We start from the raw sequence: 19249 nt of genomic DNA, 5'->3' as shown, positions 1-19249 counted from the left end.
TCCTGCTCCTGGCTTTTCCATCAGCTCTGCTGTGTGAGCCAAGCCCTCGTGCAGAGTTTTGCTTCACGGTAACTCTGAGCTGTTCTCATGGAAGGAAAGAGATGCATCTTTAAATCAATGAGAAAGCTAAGGCAAACAAATGGCTGAGCTTTTGTAAAACTGAAAATAGATGTTTTACTCAAATTACAGGCAGACAGACTGTAGTGAAGACTGCAGGTTGCCTCCATTGCTCACTGTGGTGGGTGAGGGGATACTTGATTCAGGCAAATGTGGACCTGGACTGGATCGCTTTGTGACTAGGATAGGGGCCAGATTGTCTTAGCAAGTTTAATGCAGCTGCCGAGACCTTTCTTGTTAGCGTCCTGTTGACTTTGTTTAACCTGTACAATAGTTAATGACGTGTGGCAAAAGGGCTTGAGGGACGCCCACTTAATCTATTTAATGACCATGTTAGCTGACTCACTGAAAAGGCCTTGAATTAAGTACCTTAGCATTTGTTTTTACAACGATGTCCTTGACATTTTCTTAATCTGTTAAAAACACATCTGGAAGAATAGTTGAGAATTTGATGAGATCTTAACCATAATTAATTATGTTAGTTTAACTTTGTACTGTTTGGTTTTGGTTCCTGCTCTTGTGGAAGTGCACTTCAGAAAGTGGAATCTAATCATGGCTTTCTCAACACTTCTTACTCTACAGCTATCCATTATTGGGGTTGATCATGAAATAGACCAAAATAATAACTATATTTAGGTTAAGTAGATCTTCAAATGTTCTGCCTTTTATAGGTTTTTATTGTGGCTAAGTTGTTCAGCATAATGAGGCTAGTTTAACTGGAGGTTTGAAAATGGTTTGTATTTGGCTGCTTCCTGGTCATCACTGTGTGCAGTCTTAAACATATGTGGTATCCGTTTGTTGTGTCCCACTGCAGCTGCAGCGCTTGCTGTGTCCCACTGGAGCTGCAGCGCTTGCTGTGTCCCACTGGAGCTGCAGCGCTTGCTGTGTCCCACTGGAGCTGCAGTGTTAGTTCTGTCCCACTGGAGCTGCAGCGCTTGCTGTGTCCCACTGGAGCTGCAGTGTTAGTTCTGTCCCACTGGAGCTGCAGCATTTGTTGTGTCCCACTGGAGCTGCAGCGCTTGTTGTGTCCTACTGGAGCGCTCCTGCGTGAAATATGTGTGTTTGCATGTCTGTGATAAACTCTAGAAATCCATACATGCTCAATTCAATTAGAAAAGCTTTTAAAAAAACAAGATGCATCTTTTTATGCCCAGATGCATGAAGAGATAGGGCCTAAGCTTTCAGTGTCCCCAAACAGTCAGGCTCAGATTTTCTCTAGCATTTTGCCCAAGTACAGTATGCAAAAAAACTCCCTGCTGGATATGCGATGAATGGATCTGGATGTATTTTGAGACTGAGTGTACGGGGAGGAGGTTAATTCATTCATTCACTTAAAATGGCCAGAAAACGCCTAGAGAATGGCCAAGCTGTTTAACACCCTCCCTAATTTTATTCCCTTTAACCCCAAAACTAAGGCTGCCTACAATGGCAGAAGAATGCTGTCGTGCGCGCAGCTCTTGGGTTTTCCGATCACAGCCTCATTCACCTCATTCCTACATACCAGCAGAAACTCAAAACCAACAAACCGGTCATTACAACAGTGACGAGGTGGACTAGTGGAGACATTGAGAGGCTGCAGGGCTGCTTTGAATCCACAAACTGGGCTGTGTTTGAAGAGGTGTCAGTGGGACTGGATGAATACACAGATACTGTGTTGTCATACGTGAGTTTCTGTGAGGACAGCTGTGTCAACCACATCACAGGTTAAATACAGCAACAGCAAACCCTGGTTTACTGCAGAAGTCAAACAGCTTCGGAGGGAACATGAGGCTATGATCAGGAGGAAAGACAGAACTGCCTATCAAAAGGCCTGGAGAAAGGTGTTAAAGCTGCTAAGAGAAAGTATTCAGAGCAGCTGAACAGCCACATCACTGCTAAAGACCCGTCTTCAGCTTCTCACTGACTACAAGGAGAGAAAGACCTCCCTCCTCCTGAACGACCGACAGCTCACCAAGGACCTGAATGAGTTCTACTGCAGATTTTACCTCCCGCAGTCTCTGATGATCCAGTTCTACACATCAATCATCGAGTCCATCCTCACAACATCAATAACCGTCTGGTTTGGTTCCTCTACCTCAAAAGAGCCAAACTCCAGCACATCATCAGGATGGCAGAGAGTATCATTGGATGTAGCCTGTCAAAGCTTCAGGAGATCAGCAGAGTAAGGAAGCGGGCTGGCAAAATTACTACTGACCCCTCACATACTGGACACCACCTCTTTCTTCACCTTCAAAATCAGCATGACGTGACACGCCAGCTGTTTCTTTCCCAGAGCTGAAGTGCAGCTCAACAACTGTGGACACCTCCCACTGTAAGCTTCAAACCAACCTGGAACTGGTCTGATCTTGATTTGCACTATGACACTTGCACGATGCTCATTTGTACAGCTGTGCAGATGTTCTTTCTGTACATGTTAACACCCTCTACAACATTATTTAAACAATTTTTTTATGATCTCGATTGTGTATGTGTGTGTGTGTGTGTGTGTGTGTGTGTGTGTGTGTGTGTGTGTGTGTGTGTGTATTAGGGGTGGGACGCGATAAAAAAAATTAATCGAATTAATTATACGCATTTTAATCGCATTTCAATATTTTACATGAGAAATGTTAATTTAAGTTTGAATGATGAATGAATCAATGAACATAATCATAAACCTCAACATCTTGTTTATTTTTCCACCTGTCTACTACACAGAGCAATAGATGAGTGCAGAAAACAGCAAACAGTTTTCAGAACACTGGAAATTCTGACCAAAAATGAATTTTGCTCAGGATATTGGAAGAATAAGAAGAACTGAAGTAAATCAGATGTTTTTTAATATAATTTTAGATGGTAGACTTTCTTTAATTTCCCAGGCCTCTGCCACAGGCATCTCCATAGTGCCTAGATCATTCTTGTTGCTAACAGAGGTCCAGTGATCCCCAGTCAGAGCCACATTTGTGGTGCTCTTCACAATAACCTGTTTTACTGCCCTTTCCTCATCATACAGCTGCTGGATTTTCTTCGACATTGTCTTTCTGGACGGCAGTTCATAACATGCATCAGCTGACGCAATGTGCAGCGCTTCTTGTAAAGCCTGGATTCCGCAAGTGACCGTAGCGTGCGACTCCGCCCACCTCGTGCGACCCTCCGCGAACGGCGGAGGCGTTTAAACTTGCCGCGTCTTACTTAAGCCTTCGAGCACAGAGAGCGGTCTACAGTCCATAGCAATGCATCTCGCCAGTGAATTGGTCAATTTGTCTGACGTGGACTTTGACATTTTGTTTCTTAATTTGAACCCCGACATGTGGTCGCGTGTTGACTGGCAACACTGTTTGCTCGTACTAGGAATACATTTAGCAGCTAAGTTATCATTACTGACCTGCGCGTTAGCCCCAACATGTTTTGCATTGAGGTTGTAACGAAGGGTGGAAGTGCTCCTGTGATAAGCAAACTCCTTCCTACATAAAGTGCAAATAACACTATTTTTGTTTGTACTTCCATTTGGAAGTTTCTTATATTTAAATTTCCCATCCACCAGCGTAGCCTCTTCAGTCATCTCCATCATGATCTTATTGTGCGTCCATATAATCTGTATGTCTGGAACTCGTGCACTGAGAAACATTCCATGGTGCGAAAGTGTTTCATGCATTAAATGCATTAAAAAGCGTTAATTTTTTTTTGTTCGTTAATTTCCCTGTAATTAATTAATCGAAATTAACACATTAAAGTCCCACCACTAATATATATATACATATAATATATATATATTAGTGGTGGGCCATTAACGATGTTCGTTAATTTGATACTCTTATAAAAATTATCGCCGTTAATCTATTCTTAAAGTTGGGTTGGGAACTGGGTCAAAATGGGTAAGCAAACTATGATGACTTTCAACTTGATAGTTTAGCTCGGCTGTATTCCTAACCAAATTGCACAGTAGGGGCGAGAACCAATTTTCAAACATGTGAATTACAAATCGTTCGTGTGTTTACATGGATGCAGCCACGAAGTCGCCAGGTTTGCTTCATGGAAAATTCATTTTTAGGAACGTAAAATGTTACCGGAGCGGAGCTCGGAGCGGTCGTTTTCTGCATGGTCCTAGCGCTAGATTCGTCGCTATTTAAATATTTCTTTTTAACCATTAAAACTGCGGAGGACCAAAACCGGCTTTTGAAAAAGTCCCCCCCAAATTATGTCCGTGAGGTTAAATGTACTAAATGTTGGCTTACATTTCAAATATCATGTTTAGCTGAATAAACATGTTATCAACCCCTTTTAATGTACAGTATGTAGGCTTACAAATTCATGTTTAACTGAATAAACCAGTACCATACATTTTATTGAGCATGTTTTTTTCTTCAAGTATCAAAGTAGAACAGCTTTCTCAAGCAGTCATTGATGCATTTTGGAAACAGGAGATGAGCCCCTGGTCTAATGCACCCTCTGTATTAAGAAACCCTATCTTAAAAACTGACTTTTAGTCATTACTTGGGTAGCACGCATATGAGCCATTTTAATATAAATTAATCTAGATTAATCTAGATTAATTTCAAGATTTCAGTGAGATTAATCTAGATTTAAAAAATTAATCTATGCCCACCCCTAATATATTTATATATATATATATATATATATATATATATATATATATATATATATATATATATATATATATATATATATATACACACACACAATCTGTTACCTACTTCCACTCTTCATTATTTATTACCTTAGTAATAATAGTACTTTTTAACTTTATATTCTTATTCTATTTATTGTTTATTTACTTCTCCCCTAGTAAAATGCTTGTGAATAGTCTGTTTACTTGTTACATGCAGTGTTGGGAATGTTACTTTAAAAAAGTAATTAGTTATAGTTACTCACTACTTGTTCAAAAAAGTAACTGAGTTACTCTATAATAAAAGTAACTTGTTACCAGGGAAAGTAACTATTTGCATTACAGGTAAAAAATAATTATATGCCAATGAATAAGGATTTTTTGAAAAAGCAGTTTTCACAGTCAGTTGAAATGAGTAGATCAGAAAGGTGTTTAACTTAATATTTATTGCACATCAACAGACCAGTGCAGGATAAAAACCGTTAAAATCCCAAATCTTTGTTAAAAAAAAAAAAGCAAAAGTAAACAGTTACACTATTTAAAGTGCATTTACATCTATTAAATTAAATTCTCTCAACCTGAGACAACTGGTTTGTTCACAATAAAACTTCTATTCTTAAATAAATCAAATACCCAGTCTGGTAGACATTCAGGAACTTCAAGTATTTTCTTAAATAATGTTTATATTACCACCTTGAAAATGCTAATTTTTCTTCGGCTTGTTCCTGACTCGCCATTTCTGAGATACCCCTCGCTGCAGAAGCAAAAGTCCAGGGGTTGGAGCTGGATCTAGATCCAACTCCTCCCACCATCGTGTTTTCATTGGTCTGAAGTAATTGCACTACACATGAGGAGTTTATCAGATCAGCCATTCCAAATCACTGTTGCCGTCCTAAATTGCTATTCTTATTTACTCACTTGCCGTTCATTTGTGACAATCACGAATGTGAAAGTTCATAATAACCCAATTTTCATCTTGCTAATGCTAGTAACTAGTTTCCTTTGGTGATCATACAAAATCTGACTGTTTCTGTTTGCACAAACAACCACTGTTAAGTTTATCTAATCTAGGTGTCTAAGTGACGGTAAAACTGATGTTAGAAGACGAGCGGTTAGCTAAACAGAATACAGATGTATTAAATACTTATGCATGTTGTGTTCTTCATATTGGACATAAACTGTTAAATTAATGAGTGTTTGCTGTAGTTACTTATAATGTGTAATGGTTGTGCTGTTCGGTACCGCATGGACCGCATTCAGTTGTGCAGTGCACTACATGTTACAGTAAATACCACCGTCCATTCTGCACACCTGAAATGTACCGTCCTAAAGAAAAAAGTAATTTTTATTAAAGGTAAAAAAATGAAATGGTACATATTTAAGAAATGTACTGTACTTTATTATGTTGGCAATCACAGATCATTATTCCTGTCCACTTTTACGTTTTCTTGTAAACTTAAAAAAAAATGTGTATTGTGTTATTTAAAGAACATTTTCATCTTTAAACGGTAAAAGTCTTAAGGGTGAATTTATTAGAATTATATTTCCTGGTTGGAAAACGTAAGCGACCTGTAGGAAGAGTTGGATTAGATGCAGCTCCACCCCCTGGACCGACCAAAAGAAACTATGGACGGTGGGAGGAGTTGGATCTAGATCCAGATCCACCCCCTGGGCTTTTGGTTCTGCAGCGACGGGTACTTGCCATTTCTGCTTCTTCTCCGTTTGTGTCGCGTGTCACTGGTGAGCTTCGGCGCACGTGTAACAACACTGGCTCTGATTGGTTACCATAACGCTGCCTTAACCAATCGCTCACTGACTTGTTAAGTTAAACAGGTGTTACACCGAGAACAGTGACCTATCGAGATCTGTTACTCCTCACTAGCCTGGGCAGCGGTCCGATCAACTTACTATTAGTATATCAATATATAGTAACGTCAACGGCGTTGTAACGACAGGAAAAGTAATTAATTATATTATGCCGTTACTGACAAAATTACGCCATTACCTACAGCCGTTATTTTTAACGGCGTTATTCGCAACACTGGTTACATGTCATACTTGTGTTGCTCTCACCAAGCCAAATTCCTTGTATGTGCAACATACTTGGCGAAATAAAGAGATTCTGATTCTGAATACCTGCAGTTTGGGGACTTAAGCAACACTGTATAGTGGACAGTGCATGGGTGTGTACTCCAGCCTCTGAATGGTGCTTAAATAGATGTGTCGGACTTCTCTGGAGAGGTGTGATTCCCTCTTGTTCAAGCAAACACAATTCTCACTCCTTTGTTTTGATATGGAGTCTAAGGTGTGTGTGTGTGCGTGTGCGTGTGCGTGTGCGTGTGTGTGTGTGTGTGTGTGTGTGTGTGTGTGTGTGTGTGTGTGTGTGTGTGTGGTTGTGCATGTATGGATGCAGGAATTTCAATGGTTTCCTGTTTAACTCTAGAAGCAGATGTTTGTAAACTCTAGCATTCGTTGCAGACTCACAAAGGTCCTTTCAGACATTAGTCTGCTATATCTCATTGTATAAACCAGGAGACAGGGAAACAGTAGGGATGATGATGAATGAAGCCAAATTTAAACACTTTTCTGGGGATTGGAAGACTATATGTCCATACAAGTAATCTCACTTTTTGGGCTCCACTGATTACCCCTGTCACCTCCCAAAAGTGTTTTGGCTACAAAGTGTTAATTAAGATAAGTGCTTTGCTAACATTTGACTTTATGTTTTCATATAATCGTATATATCTTTTTGTCCTTAACTTAGTCATGCTGCGTATTTAGTGCTTCATTGGCCAAATTTGTTTTATTTATAATGCTCTTTTCTTTATGAATCCAAAGTTTGTTTCACTTTGCTAGAGTTACAGTGAATGACATTGAGTGATTATGCTAAAGAGCAAAGTCTAAAGATTAACGAAGTAAACATTTTTTGAAAAATGCATCTCTTTAAAATGGGAAATGCCCTATCTTTATTTCAGGGGCTGTTCAGAGCTGTACCGCATTCCCATGGTAGAGTATAAACTGGACAGCGAGGGCACGCCCTGTGAGTATAAGACTCCTTTTAGGAGGAATACTACCTGGCACCGGGTTCCCACCACTCCGACTGGCCAGCCCCTCCCTCGAGGGTCACCTACACAAGGCCCTGAGCGCCTGCAGTGCCAGGCCACTCTACACCGCCAGAGTTCCATCCCACGCAGCACATCTTTTGACAGGAAACTGCCAGATGGCTCCAGGTATTCCCCTAAGAGTGTTTGGTGTTCCAATTTCATTAACCTCTCCATTGTCCATTTTGCCACAAATCTACTCTTTTATAAATGTGTTCCTCCCATTTTGTTTATACATCTTTATGGTTGGAGCCATAAAAAATTAGCCATAGTTTAGAAACAAAAAATAATAACAATAGAAGGGGAGAAAAGTGACAAGAAAACTGTCCATGAAAAAGGAGAGATGACATAAGATGCAGTTTCACAATAAAAGCCTTCATATTATATGTTCATTTACATATAAATTGCTCATTCAAATAATCTGATTCACTTCATTTATTCAGAAGATAGAAGAATTTCTCTATTAATTAAGCCATTGAGTGTCTCAGCTGGTGAAGTTTTGAGTCATTTCATGCACCTTCACATAGTGACTACGGGTTTTTCATTCCATGCCACTGAAAAATAGAATTAAGACTATAGAAGCTCATTTACTTTATCATAGTACCTCTCAGATGTAACCCAGTCTTTCCCCCCTTTTTATTTATTCAAAGGCCATTTTGGTGATAAAGGGCTTTTCCATTCTGACCATTATAAACCCTGCAGAATGAGAGACTGTAGTAATAAGTTTTTTGTTTGTTTGTTTTTTTTATGTATGTCCTTTATTTTCTAATTCACTCTCTCTTGTCCTTGTTCACAGAGATCAGTACTGAATGCCAGAGTACCCATTACACATGATAAGCAGAGGGGTTATAACAGAGCACAAGTACATATTACATGTATGTGACTGACAGAGATGCAGGAGACCTTTGTGTGCATGTGTGTGCACACTGGAATTTTTGTACTAAGTTTGCATATGATGGAGGAAAACTCAGTTGGTGAAGGGGTAGACTTGGAGCTGGATTCACACATTAGCCCCAGTCATTTGGGATTTGATCTGCTCAGACAAAACTTATCCAGCAAAGACTGGAACTGTGTGGATTGTAGTGGAAGGAGGGAGGGTTGGTTCTTCCTTCTTTTTTGCATATATTTCATTTTAATGCATCTAAAACAAAAATCTAAGACATAGTAGAAACAGAGAATATGTTGTTGTGTAATACACAAAAGGTTTGTGTGCAAAACACATTCAGATATGATACAAATCTGTAAAAATAAATAAATCAAATCTGTCCAATCTGATCTATTAACAATGTATTTCAAATGAGCGAAACAGTGAATGAATGAATATGCAATTTGGTGTGGTTCTACTTAAGGGTGCAAAGAGGCAGGAGACAATGAGCATGAAGAATGCGTAGATGATGAGGTGGGAATATTCTAAACCGGGTCAGGCAGCCAAAATAATGAACTATGGTTTTATTATATTTAAATATAAAATCTATTTATATATTGCTTTTTATATCAGACAAAGGAGTTTTACAGGCTGAGTTGAAACCAAAGGTGAGAGTGATGAGGAAAAACTCCCTAATATGAAGAAACCTTTAGACTTATCCCTAATCCCTACAAGTACATGAATGAGCTGGGAACATATGTGCAGGAGGCATGGAAGCAGCTGGCTGGGATGGAGGTGGGAGGAACCAAGACACAGGGTGGTCTATGTGTGTGATGAGGGAGACGGGGGACAGGGTGGTCTGTGTGTGTGATGAAGGAGACGGGGCACAGGGTGGTCTGTGTGTGTGATGAAGGAGATGGGGCACAGGGTGGTCTGTGTGTGTGGTTAAGAAGACGGGGCACAGGGTGGTCTATGTATGTGGTTAAGGAGACGGGGCACAGGGTGGTCTGTGTGTGGTTAAGGAGACAGGGCACAGGGTGATGTGTGTGTGGTTAAGGAGATGGGGCACAGGGTGGTGTGTGTGGATAAGGAGATGGGGCACAGGGTGGTGTGTGTGGATAAGTAGACGGGGCACAGGGTGGTGTGTGTGGATAAGGAGACGGGGCACAGGGTGGTGTGTGTGGATAAGAAGACGGGGCACAGGGTGGTCTGTGTGTGTGGTTAAGGAGACGGGGCACACTGTGGTCTGTGTGTGTGGTTAAGGAGACGGGGCACACTGGTCTGTGTGTGTGGTTAAGGAGACAGGGCACACTGTGGTCTGTGTGTATGGTTAAGGAGACGGGGCACAGGGTGGTCTGTGTGTGTGGTTAAGGAGACAGGGCACACTGTGGTCTGTGTGTGTGGATAAGGAGACGGGGCACAGGGTGGTCTGTGTGTGTGGTTAAGGAGACGGGGCACACTGTGGTCTGTGTGTATGGTTAAGGAGACGGGGCACAGGGTGGTCTGTGTGTGTGGTTAAGGAGACAGGGCACAGGGTGGTCTGTGTGTGTGGTTAAGGAGACGGGGCACAGGGTGGTCTGTGTGAGTGGTGAGGGAGACGGGGGCACAGCAGTGCTGTTTTTGTTCCTGGTTGGTAGGCGAGAGCTGTAGAGTGCTAAAGTGATGACAGACCTCTATTGCAGGGGCACCAGCTGAGTGGCTGCTTTAATGGTGCCAGGATTTTTTTTTTTAAACAGAATGACCAGTTGTTAGTTTTCTCAACTCTTGATCAAGTTTCTAAGAAGCTTCTGACATCGGTTAATCACAGTTTAATTATTTATGTCGATTTACTTGGTAACAACAAAATTGGTCAGTGATAAAATGAAATTAAAGTTGCCTATGCTACATGGTGTATATGACATCATATCCCTCATTCCCCTGGTTAACATTTATGGCTAAGTTGTAAAGTAACAAGGAATTGTTCTGTGGTGTTCATGAATGTTTTAATTTGTGAGTAGTAAATACGTCATGTAAAATGCATGTATTTATGAATTCACAAACTATATTTTCTGTTTAGAAATTGTGTACGCAGTGACACCTGTCTAAGCATAATGGATTTTACCCCCAGTTTAGGTGGGAATTTAGTGTTTGAAAGTTCTTCAATTTATTCTCTCAGGAGAGGGAGGAGAAAGCAAGAACACAGGTGGTCAGGGCCTGTAGCACCATCGGGGGAGGTATTAATGGTCTGTAGGACCATCGGGGCAGGTGTTAATGACCTGTAGGACTGTCGGGGCACGTATTTATGGTCTGTAGGACCGTCAGGCACGTATTTATGGTCTGTAGGACCGTCGGGGCAGGTGTTAATGGCCTGTAGGACCGTTGGGGCACGTATTTATGGTATGTAGGACCATTGGGGCACATGTTTATGGTCTGAAGGACCGTCTGGGCAAGTGTTAATGGCCTATAGGACCGTTGGGGCACGTATTTATGGTATGTAGGACCATTGTGGCACATGTTTATGGTCTGTAGGACCGTCTGGGCAAGTGTTAATGGCCTATAGGACCGTTGGGGCACGTATTTATGGTATGTAGGACCATTGTGGCACATGTTTATGGTCTGTAGGACCGTCTGGGCAAGTGTTAATGGCCTATAGGACCGTTGGGGCACGTATTTATGGTATGTAGGACCATTGTGGCACATGTTTACGGGTTCAAGAGTTTGAGACCTAGGTGGGGTTGCTGCCCTCTTCAGTTTTTTAACAATTGTGAATTTGTTTGTTGTTTTCTTTTAAATATGTGTATATGTCTCTTTGCATTTTCAATACATCTGAGATTCGAATTCACCATGGCTATTGGGGAGTTTTCTTTTTAACCTGAAAAAATAACTAATTGCAATTGTCCATGCAAACTAGCATTTTTACATTTGGGTTCTTGGTTATGAAGTGTTTTACTTCATATGTCATGAAATAATAGCCTCAATTATTACTGATGCTTCTAAAGGGGTCACTATCATAAAATTACCTATACTATAAAAAAAACTATTAAATTTTAAATCCATAATTATTATCAATGGGAAGAGAATGGATTTAACAGTTCTGTTAAATGAAATAAAGTTTCAGCATGTTGAATTTCTCAGCAGAATCTCACAGACATCCTCAATCTCAGTCTCCTACAGACATTCTCTTGGTCTCATCCTGCTGTCTCTTTCAAATTATCCCCTTCCTCTCTTTTGTTCTATCTATCCATCTGACGCTCTCTCTTTAGAATGATGCAGGATATGGAAAACTCACAAAGCTGTTGTAGTAAGGGAGAGGTGAGTCAACACTACCGGAGCTCACCCAGTAACCAGTCATCATCCAGTGACCCAGGACCATGTGGGAGTTCCACCTGGAGCCAACAGCCAGGATATGATGGGTAAGACGCACACACACACAGACACACACTTTGCTGTTCCTGATTTAAAGCTTGCTCCAGTGATTCAGAGAGAAGCAGGGGTTTTGACCTAAACCATAATCATATTTTTCTTTTTTGATAAACCTCTTATAAGCTGCTAATTGAGGTTTCACATATTTGTGGTCACAAGTCACAAATTCCGAAGTGGTTACAGCACTGTGATACATGCTCTCAAACACATGGCATGCTTTTTGCACATGCAAAGTCATCTGGCAGAGCTTATAGAACCTAGACAGACATCACTCAAATACTACCACACAAACTCAGCTCAAATATGGATAAATCATGATATGGAATAATGACCCGACATCATTTGCTGCTGTCTGTATAATAGTTTTTTTTTACCACATTTATTATAGTATTGTGATTATTAAGGTAAATTTGTACACTTCACACAATGGGCATACACATTATGTAAACCTGACATGCTTTTCTGTAGTTAGCTCTTGGCAAACAAGGCATTGCTGTTTTGCTGCCTGTGCTGACAGATGCTTAGCACATCGAGGGCATTCTCCCCCTGTATTTCCTCAAACACCATTTGTGTCTGTGCTAAACCAAGCAGTGAAAGCTTGGAGAGCCCTGTGTCTAAAGTGCAGTGAAGTCACTTTGGAGCTCCTGTATGAGAACCTGAAATGATTCATGTTAAATGAATAAAATCATAAGACTGCAATGGAGTTAATTGGGAATCAACACTCCAAGGATTAATGGAGACTGACCTTAGCTGCACTGCTCCCCCTGCAGGTGCCAGTCGCCTACACTGCATGAATGCTCATCTGAGGCCCAAAGCATGCTGGGAGATGGTGAGGGGTTGAGGGAGAGAGAGCCCACACTGGAAAGAGCATGCTCTGCAGGTGAGCCGGAGCCGGTGGTCAGTCGCCAAATGGCTCTTTTCCTTTCCCATGCTGTGCACAGTGTAGCATGTAAAAGCCTTTATTCACATATGTCAAGCAGAAAGCCATAAGCCATTTCTGGGAATTCTGTGACTGTCACAGAAAAGGTCTGGACGAGTAGTGAAGGACAGTTCTGGAGAAACTGCACTGGTTTATAAAGCACTTTTCCATGAGTCTTGTGAAGCTCAAGCCCCCATGGTTCCTTCTTTGCTCATTGCCTTCTTTCATGTCGTTCCTGCTCCAGAGACCAAGTGGCATATCCCTTCCTCAAAGATCCTCAACTCTCTGAAAGAAAGAGGCAAGGACTCACCCAACAAGCTTGCCCGAGTGAGTGTCCTCTAAGCAGGTGCTGGACAGCATAGGTCCACCATGTGCAGCCTGAGGTTTCCTTGCAGGTTGGGTGTGTTGAAATGTAGATTTATGTTGAATATAAATGGTATACATTTGTGTTGAGTACATCTACATCCTGTGAGCAGTACACACACACACGCATATGCAGACATGTATTGTCTTCACTCTGAAGAATGAATGGAGATAAGGTCAGCCTGTCCTTGGTGTGCATACTATCATACTCTCCAAGGAAAACCTACAGTCTGAACTGTTGTCAGGCTTCAATATTTAATTCACTCTGTCACTTTTATGTAGGTGATCATATCCCTGTGCTGTCTGTCTGGACTTTTTATCTCCTTCTGTCCACATTAGCATTAGTCAATATCTCAATTAGACCCTCAGTGTTACAAGCCTGCATAGGATGAACTCGACCTCATCAAGTCACCTGAGAAGCAGTCTCGACCTCATGTAGGGAACAGAGATGGAGAATGAGAGAGGGAATGAGATATGGAGAAGAAGAAAGGGGGAAGAGAGAGAGAGAGAAGAGAGGGGCAGAGAGATGTTATGGAAGCACCTAATGCATGTTAACAGATGAAATATTGAGAATGTGTCTCATTGGAGTATGTTCCCAAACCAAGGACACTGATTATAATTCATAAGAATGTGCCTTTGGATCCATTCATATCTGATTTGGGTTAACGGGGAAGGGTACATATTTGCAGTTCCACAATGACCACTGTGCCTACTCTACATTTTGCTGCCAGTCAGTAACATACCTGTTTTTACCCTCCTCTCAAATACTCTTCTCTTCCTCTCTCAGGTGATCTGAAATGCAACAGGCTGTGGCACTGGGAGTGTTGTTTATTAAGAATCTAACTACTGGATTATTATGCCTGGCGTTTCCACTGCAATTACCAAAGGCATTTGAAATTAGCATACATTCCTAATGGCAAATTTGCTTGTTAGCTTAAAGTAATTAGATTTGCTGCACTTGTACTATAGTAGTGTGCAGTATTACATTTAAATAAGCCATTAAACTGGACTAATGAAGCTGCCAAATATTGTAAAAAAAAAAGATCAATCACATTAATTACGGATAACTTTGCCCTTATTCAGAAGTTTTAAATGTAAGGGGACAAGAAGTATGATCGGAAGTACTTTGTGGACAATTGGAGAATGTAACTTGCATAATTTGACATGCCATTTCAGTTTAGATACAATGTTTTATGACTTTAAGGTTTCTAGTAATGTCTGACAAATGTATGAATCCTTGCAGGCATCTGGATACTAATGCATATAAATCTTTACACAACATTATGATAAAACCCAGCTTTAGATATTAGAGATTAATCTGTGTGTGTGTGTGTGTGTGTGTGTGTGTGTGTGTGTGTGTGTGTGTGTGTGTGTGTGTGTGTGTGTGTGTGTGTGTGTGTGTGTGTGTGTGTGTGTGTGTGTGTGTGTGTGTGTGTGTGTGTGTGTGTGTGTGTGTGTGTGTGTGTGCGTGCGTGTGTGTGTGCACAGGGTGTAGGTAAGAGCTCCAGCCACTCAAGCAGCAACACTCTGTCCAGTAGTGCCTCCAGCAATAACAGTGATGAGAAGCACTTTGGCTCAGGTGACTTGATGGATCCAGAAACACTGGGCCTCACATACATCAAAGGTGCCTCCACGGACAGTGGCATAGACACAGCCCCGTGCTGTGTGCAGTCTCCAGCCCCTGGGGTTCCGGCCGCTGACGTAGCCCGCATAGCACTCCAGGGGCGTGGAGGTGTGGAGCAGGGTCATCCCTGGCAGCCTGATCTTCCAGTGGACACAGGCAAAGATGAGGAGCACAGCAAGCTGTATCTTCCCCAGAGCTATGCCACATCGCTGGCAGCAGAAGATGCCACCATGGACTGCATCATTGGAGATCTGACCGAGATCGCCTCACATTCAAGGTGAGGGAGAAAGACAGATATTTGGATGGTGTTATGAATAGCATAAGGATTCATTGCATTAGATGTCTAAAATTGTTTAGCAATGAATGTTTTTAAGGGCACTGATTAAAGTACAAGCCACATAGCAGTGGTAAAATGCACACAGCCCCTAGGGCCAACGGGCCAATTTGGAAACCTAAAACACATGAGCAGATGCATGCATCTTTGCATGCTGGAGTTGTTGAGGTGCAGCAGCTGTGTGTCTGGAGAGGGAAGACTGTGCCTCCTGCAGTGTTTATCCTTTATAGGATGAGAGGAGGATGGGAGTCCTGGTTTTCTGGCATCCGCCCTTCATTCTTAATGCACTCACCCAGTAGTCTGATTAAAGCAGCTCATGAATCCAGGTGAAGGAATGACATCCATCCTGTTAGGTTGGGTGACAGACACTATTGCTGTGTGGGGATTGGGGGTGGGGTTGCATGTACATGTGTATATATGTGTCCGCACACGTGTTTGTTTACATGTATGTGCACATGGATGTGTGTGTGTGTGTGTGTGTGTGTGTGTTCGCGCATATATTGCACATATGTGCGTGAATGTGAGCAGGGGTTCATGCAATCATGGTCCATTCATTTCAAAGGAAAATACACAAATAGCCAGCTATATGGCAAATATTTTCCCACACTGCACTTCATGCAGGTGATATATTGTCTTAAAGTGCTCAGAAGAAATGGATTTCCATGGTAATTGCAGAATTGCAGAAGAAAGTTTAAAGCGATGTTTATGCATCTATTAGTCCTTTTTGAAATGATTAGGAAGTACAGGCACCTGTCACTCTAATGCATCTTCAGTTGGCTCTTCATGGGATTTTGCCTGAGGGCATGTCATTTTGAGCTCTCTGTGTCTGTATACATGTATGCCCTTGTGTAAGAAATACTAACTACACACTGATTCAAAGACGGTAAACAACGTGCACACCATCAGTTGTTTTTAGGTTTTTCTTTTTTTGCTGCTAATGGTATTAGGGATCTCACTACAGCAATCAAATCAAATGCTTTCCATACACAGGTTGTAAAATCGTTTATACACAACTTACATTAAGTAGTTGAGTCTCATGCTGTGTTCCCTGATCTGGTCTGGGCTGGCCACTGGTTCTCACCACTTCAGCAGCCTTCTGGGTAATGGCTCCAAACACAGCTCCTCGCCAGAGTTATCCAGGGCTCAGGCTTGCTCACACAACTCCCAGGATCCTGGGCCAAGCACTGAAGTCCATACACATGGCCAGCTCAGGAAGGCAGAGGACAGGTCCAGCCCAGATGAGCCCCAAAGCCTGTCTGACTGTGGGTGAGTGGAGTTAGCACCATCATGCTCTGATGATTATATGACTTGTGGAACATGATCAGGACCAGATTATTTAAGGCTAGATTTTTATTAGACTGCCTAATCCATTATAGACTGTACAAAAGACTAGACTGTAGGTCAAAATCTCAGCTCAGAATTTACTGTTTAGCCAGTCAAATATAGAACAATATAAGCTGGGTTCCTGGTTAAATTTTTAGGCACTGATTAAAGTGGTGAGTTTTATTTTGAATTGGCTTCAAAACAGACTAGCCATGACACACTTGACATCACTTCTCATTATTAAGGGGTGTTGAGAACCTCATGTCTGGCGCACGGTATGGTTTCTAGAAACTGTGGGTTTTCACAAGGATAGCTGAAAAAGCAAATAAACAATCTCTTCCCAGTCTGTTCTCATAATTTGGAATTTCTTGGCTTACTTGCTCCCTATAGGATGTTGTGATGTAGACTGTAGTGTTGAGATACTTGAGGATGATGTGATTGATGGTTCCTTTATTACATCAAAGACACTGAATTTGTTTGGTGTGGAAGAGGTGCACATGCATAAAAATGCACAAAGCTCTCTTGTTCAACTACTTAGTAGCTTTATTTTGTTTGTGAAATTTGCAATATAGGAATGGTGTGATTGATGGTGTGCTCGAAATAATTTTTCCTTTGTTATGAAAAGTCACTATAATGCGGTTACCTCCATGTTTGTTTGTTTATTGCTTTTGCATCACAGGGTATGTAATGGTCCCTTCAGGCAAATGACCCAATATGGTTCAGTTATTGCCCTGCCCTAATAAAGGATTTTTTTATCACACCAAAAGCACAGCTAGATTTTTCATTACACTGTACATCTACCTCTAGGAAAATGAGCTGCTAATTGATTCTTCTTTACTTTTTAAATCTTTTCTTGGGATTTGTTTCATCAGAGAAGCAGACAAGAGCTTGTTTGCTTTGTTTTTGCAAACTCTGGCTAAGGCATCCAAGTACACTGACTTTTATTCTCTACTGAGAGACCATATGCCCTTGTTGTGGCCTTAGTCCCCTTACCTCAGGCACTAAACCCCTGCTCTCTGAGTTTCCCACAGTGGGGCTAAAACAGGGCAGATTGCAAACAGTGACTTCACTGAAAAGTCATAACCATGGAGTTAGACCTCTCACCCCAGAAGTACTTTTTCCCTCATGTTGTTTTGTCAGCCTCAAAGAGACTGTGTCTCCTGCAGTGTTTATCCTATATATAGGATGAGAGGAAGATGGGGGTCCTGGCTTTCTGGCATTCACCCTTCATTCCTAATGCACTCACCCAGTGGTCTGATTAAAGCAGCTCATGAATCCTGTTAGGTTGGGTGACAGACACTATTGCTGTGTGGGGATTGGGGTGGGGTTGCAGGTGCATTTGTGAATTTGTGTTTTCGCACACGTGTTTGTTCGCATGTATGTGCACACAGGTGCACAGGCATTATTCTCCCACTCTCTGAGTTTCCCACAATGCGGCTAAAACGGCAAATTGCAGACAATGACACTGAAAAGTCACAACCATGGAGTCAAACCTCACACCCCAGAAGTACTTTTTCCTCTATGTTTTGTCAGCCCCAGATATAGCCCTCAGTATTATCTCCTCTAACACACAAACATAAACACAAACATACATACACTTTCTAATAGACATGCACTCATGTACCTACAGAGGCTAAAAGGTCAAGTGTATGTAGTGGCTACTTAGTCATGCCTACTTCTGTTTTTGTGCATGTGTACTTGTGTACCCTCACAACCCTTTAATACCCTGCAAGTACCAATCGGCAACACACTCTTGATATTGTCCATGACCACTCCCTTAAAGTGACTCCAACGTGAATGCTCCCTTAATGTGACTCCTCCATGACTACTCCCTTAAAGTGACTCCACCGTGAATGCTCCCTTAACATGACTCCCTTAAAGTGAGGCTGCAGTGACTGGAATTTATCACCCTCTCAGTCTTTCTCGTTTCTCCTGTGTAATCTGCCTCTTCACCGTGGGGTCTGGGTTTACTTCCATAGTGCACTCTGAATGTTACTATTTTTATAGTATTTTGCTTGTCATTCAATCTGACTAGTTTATATTTAGGGTGAAGTCATTTTAATCTTGTAAGAGTTCTTCCCATTAATCCCTTCCTTTCTTCCTGTTCACCTAATGCTTTGGCAGTATGTCTTTCCCAAACAGACTTTTATGCACTCGGTGATTATTTATAATAGTCAGTGGTTACTTTTAGCCTATTATAAATAATTCATGTGTGAAACTAGTTGTTACTAAGTTTATAGCTTTGCACAATCCATCTTTGTACAAATTATAAAAAGTATTACATTTGCCTTGAAACAAACCAAACAGTTAAAGGCACTATCATTTCACACTAGCCGTTTTATTTTTGTATCATACCCAGTGGCGGACTTAGAAATTTGGGGGCTCAAGGTGAATTTTGCTAGGGGGCCCATCAACATTAATATGCGAGAAATAAGTTAGCTAGTCAGGGGGCCCATACGGCCCAAGGCAGTTGCCTAGCCACGCCTCTATGCAAAGACCGCCTCTGATCATACCAATGATGTAAATAAATGTAGCACATGTAAGATTCACTATTTTAGTTGATCTAGCACTCATTTTGTCTAGAAGAAAACATATTTT

General features: G+C 41.5%; 1 protein-coding gene across 5 annotated transcripts in view; it reads left to right on the top strand.

The window, feature by feature from the left end:
- The window catches only part of LOC143476274 (signal-induced proliferation-associated 1-like protein 2), a 115295-nt gene that overhangs the window by 73172 nt on the left and 22874 nt on the right, over nucleotides 1–19249 (top strand). For 2 of the 5 annotated variants that reach the window (XM_076974378.1, XM_076974376.1), the window contains exons 10-15: nucleotides 7696–7950; nucleotides 11929–12078; nucleotides 12859–12968; nucleotides 13252–13334; nucleotides 14859–15271; nucleotides 16418–16594. In XM_076974378.1, the coding sequence (XP_076830493.1) occupies nucleotides 7696–7950; nucleotides 11929–12078; nucleotides 12859–12968; nucleotides 13252–13334; nucleotides 14859–15271; nucleotides 16418–16594 (1188 nt within the window). The remainder of the gene's footprint in view (nucleotides 1–7695; nucleotides 7951–11928; nucleotides 12079–12858; nucleotides 12969–13251; nucleotides 13335–14858; nucleotides 15272–16417; nucleotides 16595–19249) is intronic. The other 3 variants (XM_076974377.1, XM_076974380.1, XM_076974379.1) reach the window with 3 other exon arrangements.

Source organism: Brachyhypopomus gauderio, chromosome 15 (assembly GCF_052324685.1).
Source record: "Brachyhypopomus gauderio isolate BG-103 chromosome 15, BGAUD_0.2, whole genome shotgun sequence".
NCBI lineage: Eukaryota > Metazoa > Chordata > Actinopteri > Gymnotiformes > Hypopomidae > Brachyhypopomus > Brachyhypopomus gauderio.
The sequence above is the reverse complement of the archived record's forward strand: the minus strand, read 5'-3'. Positions and strand labels throughout refer to the sequence as shown.